Raw genomic sequence first — 14,021 nt, 5'->3', positions numbered from 1 at the left:
TTTGGCTATTGTGAATAATGCTGCCATGAATATGGATCTAGAAATATCTCTTCCAGTCCCTGCTTTCACATCTTTTGGGTATATACTCAGAAGTGGAATTGTTGGATCACATGCTGGTTCTATGTTTAATTTTTTGAAGAACTGCCACACTCCACAGTGGCTGTACCATTTTACATTCCCACTAGCAATGCACAAGGGTTCCAATTTCCCCACATTCTCACCCAACATTTGTTATTTTCTGCTTTTTCTGATAACAGCCATCCAAATGGGTGTGAAGTTGTATCTCACTGTGGTTTTCATTTGTATTAGTCATGAGGAGCATCTTTTCATGTACTAACCGGCCATTTGTTGTTGCTGTTGTTTTAAATATTTCTTTCTCTCTTTGGCTGTGTTGAGTCTTAGTTGTGGCACGCGGGATCTTTCATTGCAGTGCACAGACTCTAAAGTGCACAGACTCAGCAGCTGCAGCGCACAGGCTTTGTTGCCCTGTGGCTTGTGGGATCTTGGTTCCCCGACCAGGGATTGAACCAATGTCCTCTGCATTGCTAAGTGGATTCTTAACCACTGAACCACCAGAGAAGTCCCTTACCGGCCATTTCTGTCTTTGGAAAAATGTCTATTCAACTCTTTTGCCCATATATTAATAATTTTAACAACTATTTTAAATCTTGTAAGAATTAGAAAGAGTGACATGAATTTACAGAGATAAGTGGCAAGGTCAATGTGGTCTAAACGGGCTGCCCTACACAGGATTCCTCCAGCACCTGCATTACAGGGCAATGATGACACCTTTGCCCACTGTCCAGCCAGGCCACACCTGCAAGAAGGCTGGCAGAAGCTAGGAGCTGGCTTCAGTGAAAAGACGACAGACTGTTTGTCATTTATACTTTAAGGCTTGGAGGGAAAAAAACCACTACCCGTTTTTAAAAATACAATAATAGGAGTGATAACTGTAGTACTGACCGTAGTAGAATAGCAGTGATGCCCTGAGGCCTCTATGATATCTGCTGCCAGAGTCCCTGCCCAAGGGTGACCTCAGCTTAGACCAAGGTCTTCCTGATACCTATGGTCCTAGGAAGAGGTCTAATCAGACCCAGGTCACATTCATTACCAACCCTACAGCAAAGATTTGAAAAAACTTTGTGCTCTAAAGCTACTTTATAAATGTATAATATAAAACTGGGCCATCACTTAGGAAATTTCAAATTGCCAGACACCATGCTAAGTGCTAGTCAACACAATGGTGAAAAATCAGAAGTGACCTCTGCTCTTATAGAACTTACAGCCTGGTCAGGAAACATAAAAACAGTTAAACACCCCCATGGCATGGAGGGAGGCGAGTGACAAGGGAGGTGGGAGACAGGGCGGAACGACCAGGGACAGCCTCTCTAAGGAGGTAACCATTAAGCAGAAGGATGGAAGAACAAAACGCTGGCCTCGTGCTAAGCAAGACCAAGGGCCACCCAGACCAAAGGAGCAGCCCCTGAAGAAGGAAGAAAGGAGCAGAGGGCAAGTGCTCAAGGGCAGCCAGTGTGCCTGCCGCGTGATTGGTCAAGGCAAGAAGGGTAAGGTCATGGGAAGCAGGCAGGCAGAGGCCAGGGTAACAGGACTCTGGCCAAGTTCCAGGCTTCAGGTTTCAAGAAAAATGCAGTAGGAGGCTGCTGAAGGGTCCCCAGTGGGGCATAACTGGAGTGTGTGTTTTCCACCTCCGCCAGGTCATACTGCAGCAGGAAACCAAATCGGAGGCAGTGCAAGCTGAGACAAATGATGACAATGGCTTAGACTAATGATGACAGTGAAGATAATGAGAAGACATGAGCTACATGTGGCAGTGGACACGGCAGAATGTGCTGCTGGATGGATGGGGGTGAGGGGCCGGACTTTCTACTTTAGCCTCACCACTTCATATAAGTCAGTGCAATTCAACTAGTAGCTTTCATATTGTGACACATTTATAAACTAACATTGGAAACAGTCTAATTGCTGTTAAGATCCTAGCTCTTTTCAAAGTGGGAAATTGATGAACCTGCCAACAGAAGAACAAGCTGTACATTATTCTAAAATACTAAATATTTTCCTTGAGATATTACAAAGTGAACTGGTATTAAAACACTGATGAACCACACACAGTGAGGTTTGGGCATGAGGGCAAGAGCTTTGGGGTCATTTAGACCTGATTTCATGGCACCCCATTCCAGTACTCTTGCCTGGAAAATCCCATGGATGGAGGAGCCTGTTAGGCTGCAGCCCATGGGGTGGCAAAGAGTCGGACACAACTGAGCGACTTCACTTTCACTTTTCACTTTCATGCATTGGAGAAGGAAATGGCAACCCGCTCCAGTGTTCTTGCCTGGAGAATCCCAGGGATGGGGGACCCTGGTGGGCTGCCGTCTATGGGGTCGCACAGAGTCAGACACTACTGAAGTGACTTAACAGCAGCAGCAGCAGCAGCAGACCTGATTTCAAAAATCTCTAATGAATGGTGAAATAAACTGCCACAAAAAAGTCAGCACAAACTATAGGTTCAGACTCACAAAGGGTGCAAATATTGAAATTATCTAATATGGAAGATAGAGATGTGAAATATCTTTTTAAAAGTTTAAATATGGAATGTAAAGGGCCAAGATTTGTTAATTGCCCAATAAGATTCAAGAGGGAAAGAAAACAGAGCTTCTAGAAATTTATGTCTGAAATAGCCAATGAACTGAAAATACATATCTGAAGAAATTATGCAGAATGCAGCACAGAAAGGCAGAACAAGTGGAAAATATGAAAGGCAGGTTAAGGGCAATGGAGAGTAGAATGATGAGGTCCATCCAGCAACCATGTAACTGAAGTTTCAGAAGGAGAAAAAATAATAAGGAAAAATCAAGATTTGATGAAATTTGATTGAAATTTCTCCAGAGTTAATGAAAGACACCAATCCTCTGACTCTGGAATCCCAACCAACCCTAAAGCAGGGAAAATAAAGAAAGCTCCCCTCCTAAACATACTGTAGTCAAGTTGCAAAACAGCAACACAAAAAGATGAAAGTAGCCAGAGGGAAAGACAGATCCTCCCAAGAAAAGGCCAACTCCACTGACGGCGGTCTTCTCGGTGGCAACTATGGAAGCCGGGAGACAATGGAAGAACACTTTTAAAGTGAGAGAGCAGATAACTTTCACCCACATCCAGCAGAAGCAACTTTCAACAATGCGGGCGAAATAAAAAACATTTAGAAAAACAAAATCTGAGTTTACTACCAGCATACCTTCCCTAAAGTTATTTCTCAAAGGGTGCTTATCAAGGGAAAGGAGATGGACCTCAAGAGGAAATTAGTCAAGAAGGAATGGGAGCAAAGAAAACGAGAAACATGTGGATAAAACCCAAGCCAATGATGATCATACAGAACAAAAACATCTAATTTAAGGAGATTAAAAGAAAAATCGTAATAGAACTAAGGTGCTACACGAAAAAAGAAAAGAAGCTGGAAAGGAAGTAATTGGAGTGAAGTTATTCAAAGGCCCTTATACGATTTCAGAGAAAGTTTAAACCTGATTCATTTCAGGATCAGTTAGAAATCACATGCATATTAAAATGTCTAAGTTAGCCCCTAAAAGAACAGAAATATAGATACTAAATTTCAAAATAGGAGAGAGGGAAAAAAAATGGAATTAGGGCCAGGGTGGGGGAAATTTCAATTTCAAAAAAGGAAAGAAATGAAAACAAGATGATCTGTCAATATTCACATTTAACTCTTATGATTAAAAACATATTCATCAACAAGTAACCAGTCTATGCTTTTGCACAAGGACAGATTTTTATTAATGCTTTTAGCAAGCATTTTTTTATATTTTTACTCAGTTATCATGTATTCTGGAAAAACACAGAACAACTATTTTCCTTCTGCAGAGCTTACAATAATGGTTTTCCAAGACATTCTAATAGCCCAAATGTGGGCTACACACATGCATTACAGAAATCACTTGCTAGAAAACATAAAGGTAGAAATAAATGAACATGTGTAATTCCCTGTTTGGGCCTATATGCCTCTGCTAAGTCACCTCAGTCGTGTCCGACTCTGTGCAACCCCAGAGACAGCAGCCCACCAGGCTCCCCCATCCCTGGGATTCTCCAGGCAAGAACACTGGAGTGGGTTGTCATTTCCTTCTCCAATGCATGAAAGTGAAAAGTGAAAGTGAAGTCGCTCAGTCATGTCCGACTCTTAGCAACCCCATGGGCTGCAGCCTACCAGGCTCCTCCATCCACGGGATTTTCCAGGCAAGAGTACTGGAGTGGGGTGCCATTGCCTTCTCCAATATGCCTCTACCCACATACACTTGGCAAAACTGATCCCCTAAAAAAAAAAAAAACTGATCCCCTAAGCAGCATATCACAGAGCATGGTGGGTGGGGACACTGCACAGTGAGCAGAAGTCACTGCAAGGCTGGCATCATCATAGCTTCGATTTCTCAAGCACTTACACTGAAATCCTCAGGGACTCTCAGGGGTTATTTCAGCACAGTGCAATGGAGAAACGAATACAGCATTCTCTCTCTGTGGAATTTGCGAGTAGTGGTTAGAGACTAGGTTTCCAAGAAAAACACATTTGTCTTAATTTCTGCAAGACAAGGAAACCAAGCGGTCTAGGAGGGTTTGGGCCTTGGGAGCCCCCAACACACACATGGACAGGAGCTCCCCCTCTGCCCTCCCTGGGAGCCCCCAGCCCTCAGCCTCAAGCCATTCCCAGTGGCCCCTTTGCTGCCCAGCTTCAGAGGAGCAAAGAAACATCAAAATAAGTCTATGCCTTGACAGACAATAGGTGTTGGTTTAAGCAGAAAACAAAGCTACTGTGTGGGCACAAGGAGTGCATGAGGTCTGCTGGGAGCAGTCCCAGTGACTCAGAGAAGCGGGGAGAAAGACAAGCCTGGATTTCGAAGGAACAGTGACCTTTGGATACACACTCTGTGTGTGCCACCCCCACGGAAGTTTGCTGATTGCTGGCCTTGAAAAGAAAGCCCACAGCAGAGGATGGGTACACCATAAGGCATGGAATTTGTCAACCACAGCTATTAAACCCAAACAAGCATTATTCAAAGGCCCTAGACCTTCAGTTGCTACTGACAGTCACTTAAACCCCCAAAAATAACCCTGACTTTAAAAATCACATGACGCCAGGAGCCTCTGACCAACAAGCGTGCTTGAATTTTGCCCTAAAATTGTGTTCTGTGCCACACAACACAGCAGAAAGCACAGCCATTTGCTATAATCCTCTGTTTGGAATTTCCCAGGGCTGAGCTACAAATAACAATGTCATCAGAAGAGGTAGGAGCCAGCTGCTGGCAGGGACTCTGCTAAGGCTAGTCAGGCAGTCACCAGATTAGGGTTTCAAAGGTCAGAAAGACAACACCTCAGCGCCCGCCCGCCCCCTTCCCACCTCCCAGCCCCAGTCCTGGGGCCACCCGGTCATTCACTGGATTCTGCCAGGCCACAGCAGGAGCCGGAGGTTAGGACACCAGCCATCTCTGGCCTGACCTCGTATAGCAGAGATCCCCATTTAATGCACATAAAATACCCCTTGATGTCTAGAGGTGGAGGTGAACAAGGCCCATCTATAGGATGGACACTGTTACAGGGCAAAGGATCACAGCCAACAGACGGGGACACACAAAACATCCAGGCATTAAGATGACTCACTGAGAGCCAGGCCTTCCCAGCGAGAGCGAAACCCCTGGAAAGACATCCCCTGGGGCGCTCAACCCCAGGGGTGATGGAGCAGAGCGCACCATCAGACATCCTAACACACAAATCTGCAAAATCCCCCTGGCAACCCTCCCTACAGCCAGGGAACCAACAAAGGCCTTCACCAGCATCTAAAAGGAGATGATTCCTCCATCTGAGGCTCGAGGGGCTCCGACCATGTGCCAGCAGCCAGCAGGGCAGGAGGACAGAAAGATCAGCAAGGTCCTACCCTCTGCAGAATGATAGTCTGGTTACAGGGACGGGAGGTGGGTGATGCACTGCACGGCAGAGCAGACTTCTAGAGACCGTCTCATCCTCTCCCTTCCCTCTCGATGAAGCAATGGAGACTTGTCCTGGGGCACAAAAGCAGTGACTGGGCCCAGGATTCCCAGGGCCCAGTCCAGCCCTCTGCCACAACCCCCAGGGAAGACTTGCCCCCGGGAACTGAGACCACCACCCCCCAATCTGCCAGATCCCTGTTCCTCTGAGAGGACACCTCTACACTTCTACATTTTGGGTCTGATGAATATTTGACCAAAATATTCATCAAAATGGCTGATGAATATTTAAAATTATTTTGACGTGTTTTGCTAACATGAGTTCATCTCCAAGGAACTGGCTCATAGAATATCACCCTCCTGAGCCTCCGCTTTGGTTTTAGGGTCGGGGGAGCGGGGCAGACGTCATCCCCATGAGAGGTCCCTTTCTCTGGGAGTCAAACCACTACCAATTTAAACCCTAACACTGCCACTTACTAGACAGGTGACTAGGCAAACGACTTATCTTTGTGCCTCAGCTTCCTCACCAGTAAAATGGGATAAAATTAGTATCTACCTTTACTATTTACTATAAGGATCAATTAGGCTTCCCTGGTAGCTCAGTTGGTAAAAATCTGCCTGCAATGCAGGAGACCCTGGTTCGATTCCTGGTTCAGGAAGTTCCCCTGGAGAAGGGATAGGCTACCCACTCCAGTGTTCTTGGGCTTCCCTGGTGATACAGACAGTAAAGAATCTGCTTGCAATTCGAGAGACCTGGTTTCGATGCCTGGGTTGGGAATATCCCCTGGAGAAGATCCCCTTCAGAAGATCTCTTGGAGAAGGGAATGGCAACCCACTCCAGCATTCTGGCCTGGAGAATCCCATGGACAGAGGAGCCTGACGGGCTACAGTCTACAGGGTCACAAACAGTTGGACACAACTAAGCCCAGCATAGCACAGGAGGATCAATTAAGGTAGTACTTGGAAAGGGCTTACAGCAATACTTGGCAGGCAGAAAAGTGCTTCTAAGGCTTAGTTTACCAAAAATGACTTCAGGTCTCCACCGAAAACGCGAGGGAACAGTCACCTTCCTGCACTCATAACCACCTCCTCAGCCTGCTCCCTCTTCTTTTTCTGAAAATGTTTCAAAAACAGCAGCTGTGCCTGGCAGCCCTCAGGGTCCCTGACCTCGGACCCCCTTCCCTGTGGCCTCCCCACCCCAGCCCCTCTTCTGAGCCCTGCAGTCAGCCCCTGCCCACCTCCCTCAGCCTCAGGCCCTCCCCACAGCCCCCTCTCAGGTTTCCAGAGCTTCTCCCTCCCTGAGCCTAACCCTCCCTGGGGAGACGCCCTCCCCAGACCTCCATCTGCTCTGCTCCCTCCTCTCAGCAACAGGGGTCCCCGACAGAGCGCAGGGCCAGCACCGACCTTTCTAGATTCCTTGCCTGCTCCAGAGTCAGTGTCTGACTAACTCTTCCGTGTCTCCAACCGGAAGACGCTGAATAGTTCTGAAGTTGCGTGTTTGGACTGACCCTCCCAGAGTCAGTCCCTTTAGCAGCATCACCACGGTCCCTGTTCCCGCAACACAAGCTTCCTCCTTGCTTGCTGGCTTTCCTGTCTCCAGAGCTCTGCTTTTGTCACAATGGCAAACTGTCCAGCACCTAACTTTGCTAAACTGGAACTCGAAACTGATTTCCCAAATGGAGATCATACAACAGATGATTCTCACAAACACTTCAATTATTTGGGTAAACTTGGATGTGCTAAGTAGCTTCAGTCATGTCTGAGTCTTCATGACCAACCCTATGGACTGTAGCCTGCCAGGCTCCTCTGCCTATGGGATTCTCCAGGCAAGAATACTGGAGTGGGTTGCCATTCCCTTCTCCAAGAGATCTTCCCAACCCAGGGATCGATCCCACGTCTCCTGGGTCTCCTGCATTGGCAAGCAGGTTCTTTACCACTAGCACCACCTGGGAAGCTCCGCAAACGGGGGGGCGGGGGGCAAAATCAAAGCACCTTGTCTGAGTCTACTGAAACTTTTCCCAGAGACCCAGCAGTCCACTCTGATGAATGCAAGGTCTCATCTAATCCTCATGAGGCAGTTGAAGATCTTATTTTGCAGATGAGGGAAGTTCAAGGTAAAAGAGGAGAGGAGTAACAGGACTGGGTTGTGTCTGACTGTCTCCTTTCTTATACTCCAAGCTAAAATGACAGCAACAGATGGTCTGTTGGAACCCAAGAAGGCCTTCAGTATCAGAGAAATTAAAAACATACAAACGTTCAGAGAGAGAGAGAGACTGCATGTGTGGTCCTCGGATATGTCTTGAATTATTGAGGGTAACCCCCACCCCAGACACACCTTTACTGAGGAACATCATCTAGATACAGAGGCAACTCTCATGGGAATGTTACATGCCCTTTCCCTAGCTTTTCATGCTAGAACTAAGTGGGGACCGGCATACAGCCTTATCTGAAAGCAACAATTCTCAGTCTCATGCCTCCTTGCTAAAAGAAAAAGGATTCATTCCCACATAGGCATGGTTGGCTGAAGCCCTTTTTGGAAACGGGCTATCAGAGCTTGGGCATGGATTCAGCTATGTAGAACTCCCATCCATTAGAATCTAGCACATGTGGGAATGAAAAATGTGCAACTGCTGTGTGTCATCTGGGCCATCAGCAACCATGAAAGCCACAGCAAACGCTGACATAAATACAGGAAAATCCTGAAGCCGTTTAGGCCAACTGCACTTTTCCAGAAGATGAAATGACCATTACTTTTCCCATTAAAACGGAGTAAAGCTGGGTAGAATAAGCAGGTCTAAGGCATCAGCTGGGAGGAACTCTGACTCAGGGCACCACTCTGAGAGGGAGGGGAGGGGAGAAAGTCAAACTGAGCTTTGTGTGCAGACCTGCTAAGCATTTAAAATACATGAGGTATTTCTGTACAGTAAGTCCCCAACTGGGCAAAGTCTCCTCCATTTTGCAGGTGAAAAAGTTGATATCAAAGGAACAAGACATGTTCTCTTCTTGCCCCAGTTCTCAAATAGACAGGCAACAGCACTCACTATCAACCAACCTTCCAGGAAGCACTACAGAAAAAAAAATCACTTCTCCTCCTTCTAAACCTAGAGACAAAACCCTTCTCAATCTCTAGACCAAGACAAACTTTTCACAGGGAATGTCACTGATTCATACAAGTGGCGGTGGCCACCGTCCGTCCTTAACTCCCTCATTTGAAATCTGGAGAAAAACAACTCAGTCACAGCTTTGGAATGCAAGTTATAAAAACAAGTAATTCACCGCTGCTGGCTTCTAATAAAAGGCAAGGAGCATCTATAAGACTGAGTTTTCTCTTACAGAGATGTGTGGTGGGAGAAAGTGACCAGTCTGCGTTCTGACCGCACGTGGGCGCAGGGCTGGTGAGAGGGCGGGACTGGACTCGAGGAGGCCTTGAGCACTAGCCACGGGGCCCTTCCTGCCGCGGGTCCCCGAGGAGACGGGGAAGGGTGCAGAAGAGCATCCACCGCCCCTGTCTATGCCTGCGCCCATCCACACTCTCCTTTCTTTGAGGGTAGCAGGAAACGCTTTGGGGTATTTGTCCTGCTGCTGCTGCTGCTGCTAAGTCGCTTCAGTCGTGTCCGACTCTGTGCGACCCCATAGACGGCAGCCCACTAGGCTCCCCCGTCCCTGGGATTCTCCAGGCAAGAACACTGGAGTGGGTTGCCGTTTCCTTTTCCAATGCATGGAAGTGAAAAGTGAAAGTGAAGTCTCTCAGTCGTGTCCGACTCTTCGCGACCCCATGGACTGCAGCCTACCAGGCTCCTCTGTCCATGGGAGTACTGGAGTGGGTTGCCATTGCCTTTTCCGGGGTATTTGTCCTAAGTGCTCTCAAATTTAGAAGTCACACGGTTTCGCCGAGTTCTCCGGAGAGAGGGCGGGCTCCCGGGCACGCCCGCCACCCCAGGCCCCCCGGCTGGCCGGCTGGGCCGGGGCCGAAACTGACAGTCCCCGAGCGGGGGCCACAGGGGCGCCAGCCGCCACCCTAGACGCTTTATGGAGCTCCCCCGCCCCAACCGTGATCTTCTTAGGCCGCCGAGGTTAAGGGAAGGCAGAGAGCTCGTCAGACTCGCGGGTCCCCGGCAGCCGGGGATCCTAGGAACGGTCGGGAGGACGGTGACCGAGACCCCTTGGTGGGTGCGCCTCCGGTCGGTGGGCGCTAGAGCCCCGCGCGCCGAGCCCCAGACCTCCCGGACCTCCCGCTGTCTCGCTCCGCGGCGGCCACAGGTGCGCGGCTCGCGGCGCCCTGGCGCCGACTCCGGGGAGTTTCCCTGGCTGCGCGCGGCGCTCGGTGTACGGTCTCGCTCTGCAGCGCGGGGCCCCGGAGCGCTCGGACCAGCCCAGCCATTGAAACCCGATACGCGGGGTGGGGCCCACGCGGAGGCCGGCGAAGGAGGCGGGCGGGCCGGCGGCCGGGCTGCCCCGCGCCCCTTACCTGCGGCTCCGCGGGCGGCCTCCGCGTCCATGCTCCCGCGCGCGCCCTGCGCCCCGCCCCGGCCGGGTCCCCAGGGGTGCCCCGCACCGGGGACCGCGGCGGCCCCGCCCGCGCCCTGAATTGCCCGGGTCCCCATGGCCCCCGCCCCCTGCCCCGGGGCTATCGACCTGCAACCTGTCTCTAGGGGCCCCGGCTCCCTACACAGTTTGCACAGCCAGTTTGCACCACTCATCAGCACCTCCGAGGAGTAGTGAGTAGTTAGTATCCCTCTGGGGCTTCCCTGGTGGCTCAGATGGTGAAGAATCCTCCTGCATTCCGGGAGACCTGGGTTCGATCCCCAGGTTACCCACTCCAGTATCCTTATCTGGAGAATTCCAAGAACAGAGGAGTCTGGCGGGCCCCAGTTCACGGAGTCGCAAAGACTGGGACAGGATTGAGCGACTTTCACCATCACACACTAACTATTCCTGTTGGAAGAGAAGCTGTTCGCAGCCTCACCTTCTCACCAGGGCCCCTGGGTCCGGCACCCCACTCTCTGGGCCCCTTCCCACTTTCTTCTACTATTTCTTTTTCTGTGGGCAAGAATCCCTGGTTTTATACCTTCTTGAAAATGTATACAGTTGAAAGGACGCTCAAAGACAACGAATGACACTCAAATCCAGGGCATCAGGTAATTTTTTCTGCCCATTTTTCTGTTTCTTTCCTAACAACTGTAAAGTACTTTTTCTGATAACTAATAATTTTATTTATTAAATATTCAAGCTTGTACTCACTTAAGAGAGCAAAATTCAATGAGAAGCAATTGCTTCTGTACTGTTTCTTTTTGGCCTGTTGCAGTGTTTTTTGTCAGGGTGATTTTAAAACGCCAGTGGCCTTGGAACCCAAAGGCCTGTGGCCAGTCAGCTGGCACCCCCCTTCTTTGGCTGCAGCTCTGGAGTTTGCCCTTGGCCTGGCTCCCTCCAGCTCCATCCTCAGCTTTTCTGGCCCTCTGCCCCAGGATGGGTCTAGAGTTCATTTCCCTGCTTTCTCCCTGCACCCCAGCAAGCACTGGCTCAGGGGAGCCTCTTAGCTACTCCCCACGGTGTAACCCTACCTTTGTAGCAACCCACCTGAGGAAGACCAAGGGATCCCCAAGCAGAAGATGAAAAATGGCCCCAGTTTTACTTCCGTTGCATATCACTGCAGTATCTGATGTGTCCAGAGCTGGAGGCTCCCCTTAGAGCCACCCTGACTCGTCTCTTGCAACTGTGAGATTTCATTTTGCACAATGATGGAAACACAGAGCTTCTTGAGTGGTAGCATTTCAGACACTTATCTCCTCCTAACACCTCCTTGTTTTCATTCAATGCACGTTTGTTAGGTGCCTACTATGGGCCTTATGAGGCTTCCTGGTGGCACTAGTGATAAAGAACCCACTTGCCATCACGGGAGATGCAGGAGACACGGGGTTGATCCCTGGGTTGGGAAGATACCCTGGAGAAGGGATAGGCTACCCACTCCAGTATTCTTGGGCTTCCCTGGTGGCTCAGATGGTAAAGAATCTGCCTGCAATGTGGAAGACCTGGGTTTGATCTCTGGGTTGGGAAGATCGCCTGGAAGAGGGCATGGCAACCCACTCCAGTATTCTTGTCTGGAGAATCCCCATGGACAGAGGAGTCTGGCGGCTACAGTCCACAGAGTCACAAAGAGTCGGACACAACTGAAGCAACTTAGGGCCTATACTGTTCTAGATTCTAGGGATTCAGCCGTGAACAAGATGGACAAAACCTTGCCCTCACGGAGGCTACTTTATGGGCAAGAGTGGGCAGGAGATAAAGAGAACAGAATAGTACATTAAATAAGAGCTAAGGGGAAAAAAATAGAGAAAGGGGATGGGAGGAGGGAAAAACCATGAGGAAAATGAGCAATGTGGGAAGGGAAAATGGCCAAGGCTACAGCAAGTACAAAGTCCCTGAGGTGGGAAGAAATCTCTTTTTCAGCCCCTGTGCCTGGTGGAGCCCCTGATAAATCAAGGATGCTACTTCAGCTGTTGGCCCATAGGGCTAAAGATTTATTAACCCCTGCTGCAAAACATACAGTGTTTGTTTGAACAAAACATGTTCAAACATGTTTTGATACCTTGATACCTTTTTTTGAGTTTTTGTGTTGTTTTTAAAATTACTTACATGGTTACTTACTGAATTCCTGTTACTTTTTTAAAAAGAAAGAGCTGTAAACTGAAAAGTTCCCTGCTTCTCAGCTGCTTATTCAACTTCTGTCCCAAAGTCAGAGCTTAGTCAAATACTTCTTCTCCTTTATAGTTTCTGAGTGTTCTGTCTTGCTTGGGTAGGCTGAGACCACCCCCAAATTAGAAAGAAACCCTTCTACATTTGCTTTCAGTGTTTGTACTATTTGGGGTCTTTAGATTTGAATTTTAAATCCAACTAGAATTTATTTATGTATGTAGCGTAAGGAATACATCTCACTATAGCCAAGTGTTCCAGCACCGTCAAATGGTCCGTTCTTTCCTCCACTAATTTTAATTACTTCCTTAACCATTTATTAAATCCCTATATACATTATGACTCTTGCTTTATTACTCTTTTTACTATTTCTACAATAGCACACTGTTTGAATTACCACAGCTTTATCATGTATTTAAATATGTGAGAGGACAAACTTTCCCTCATCAAATGTTAGAACCAACTAATTAAGGATTGAGGTTTGATGGAGATTGTGCCTAGTTTTGAACACCGACTTGCAGAATATTAACAGCTTCAAACTTTTGAGTCTTTTCATCAAAGAACATAGCACACCTTGGCTTAGTCAGGACTTTTACTTTACTCTTACCTTTTTTTTTTTTTTTTGGTACCAAAGTTCTACAGTTCTTATAAATGGATCTCATATATTTCTTGATAGGTTTATTCCTATATATTTCTGATATTTGTTGGCTATTTTTAATGGCTCTTTCTTTTCTTAAATTACATTTACTAATCGGTATTGCTCGTATATAAGAAAATTGTTAGCTTGGGTAAATGCCAGTCTCATATCCAGCCAGTTTTATGAGATCGAAGTTTTTAAAATCAATTATCACAGAATTCCTAGGTAGACAATCAGATAGTCCGTAAATAAGTTGCTGATTTCTAAACCATCCTCAAACCTACTTAGCCACATGGCACTCACTTTTGACACCAAAATTGCCCTTGACTCTAACAAAGAAAAATGAAAAATATTGTTCATATATGTAAACTGGAAAATAGGGGCCTGCAGCATGCTTTCAGTATGTCTTCACTTCATTCCAGGAGGTTGTTAAGCACGCTGCCTCGTCCTTCAAATGGCCTCAGTCATCTACACAGGAATTTCCTCAGTGTTAAGCACACAACTGTTCTAGCCATTCCCAAAGTATTTGTGAAATTTGAAAGAAAAATCCAGTATTTAAACAACAGGGCTAGGGAGGTATTGGATTTTAAAAAGAAACCAACTGTTGTAGCCGCAGTTGTTACTTTTCAGTCAAGAGAATGTAGTCCTTAAAAATAAAAGAAAAAAAAATCAAGACTTAGCAAAAATCAAAGGAA

The 14,021-nt window shown here is 47.7% G+C and overlaps 1 protein-coding gene across 1 annotated transcript in view; it reads right to left on the bottom strand.

The window, feature by feature from the left end:
- The window catches only part of FAM169B (family with sequence similarity 169 member B), a 96,600-nt gene extending 86,090 nt beyond the window's left edge, over positions 1-10,510 (bottom strand). The window contains exon 1 of the mRNA XM_027521636.1: positions 10,468-10,510. Within this exon, the coding sequence (XP_027377437.1) occupies positions 10,468-10,498 (31 nt within the window). The 5' untranslated portion in view covers positions 10,499-10,510. The remainder of the gene's footprint in view (positions 1-10,467) is intronic.
- Between the last annotated feature and the right edge of the window lie 3,511 nt (positions 10,511-14,021).

This window comes from Bos indicus x Bos taurus, chromosome 21, assembly GCF_003369695.1.
Source record: "Bos indicus x Bos taurus breed Angus x Brahman F1 hybrid chromosome 21, Bos_hybrid_MaternalHap_v2.0, whole genome shotgun sequence".
NCBI lineage: Eukaryota > Metazoa > Chordata > Mammalia > Artiodactyla > Bovidae > Bos > Bos indicus x Bos taurus.
Note: the sequence above shows the minus strand (reverse complement) of the source record. Positions and strands in the feature narration are given on the sequence as shown.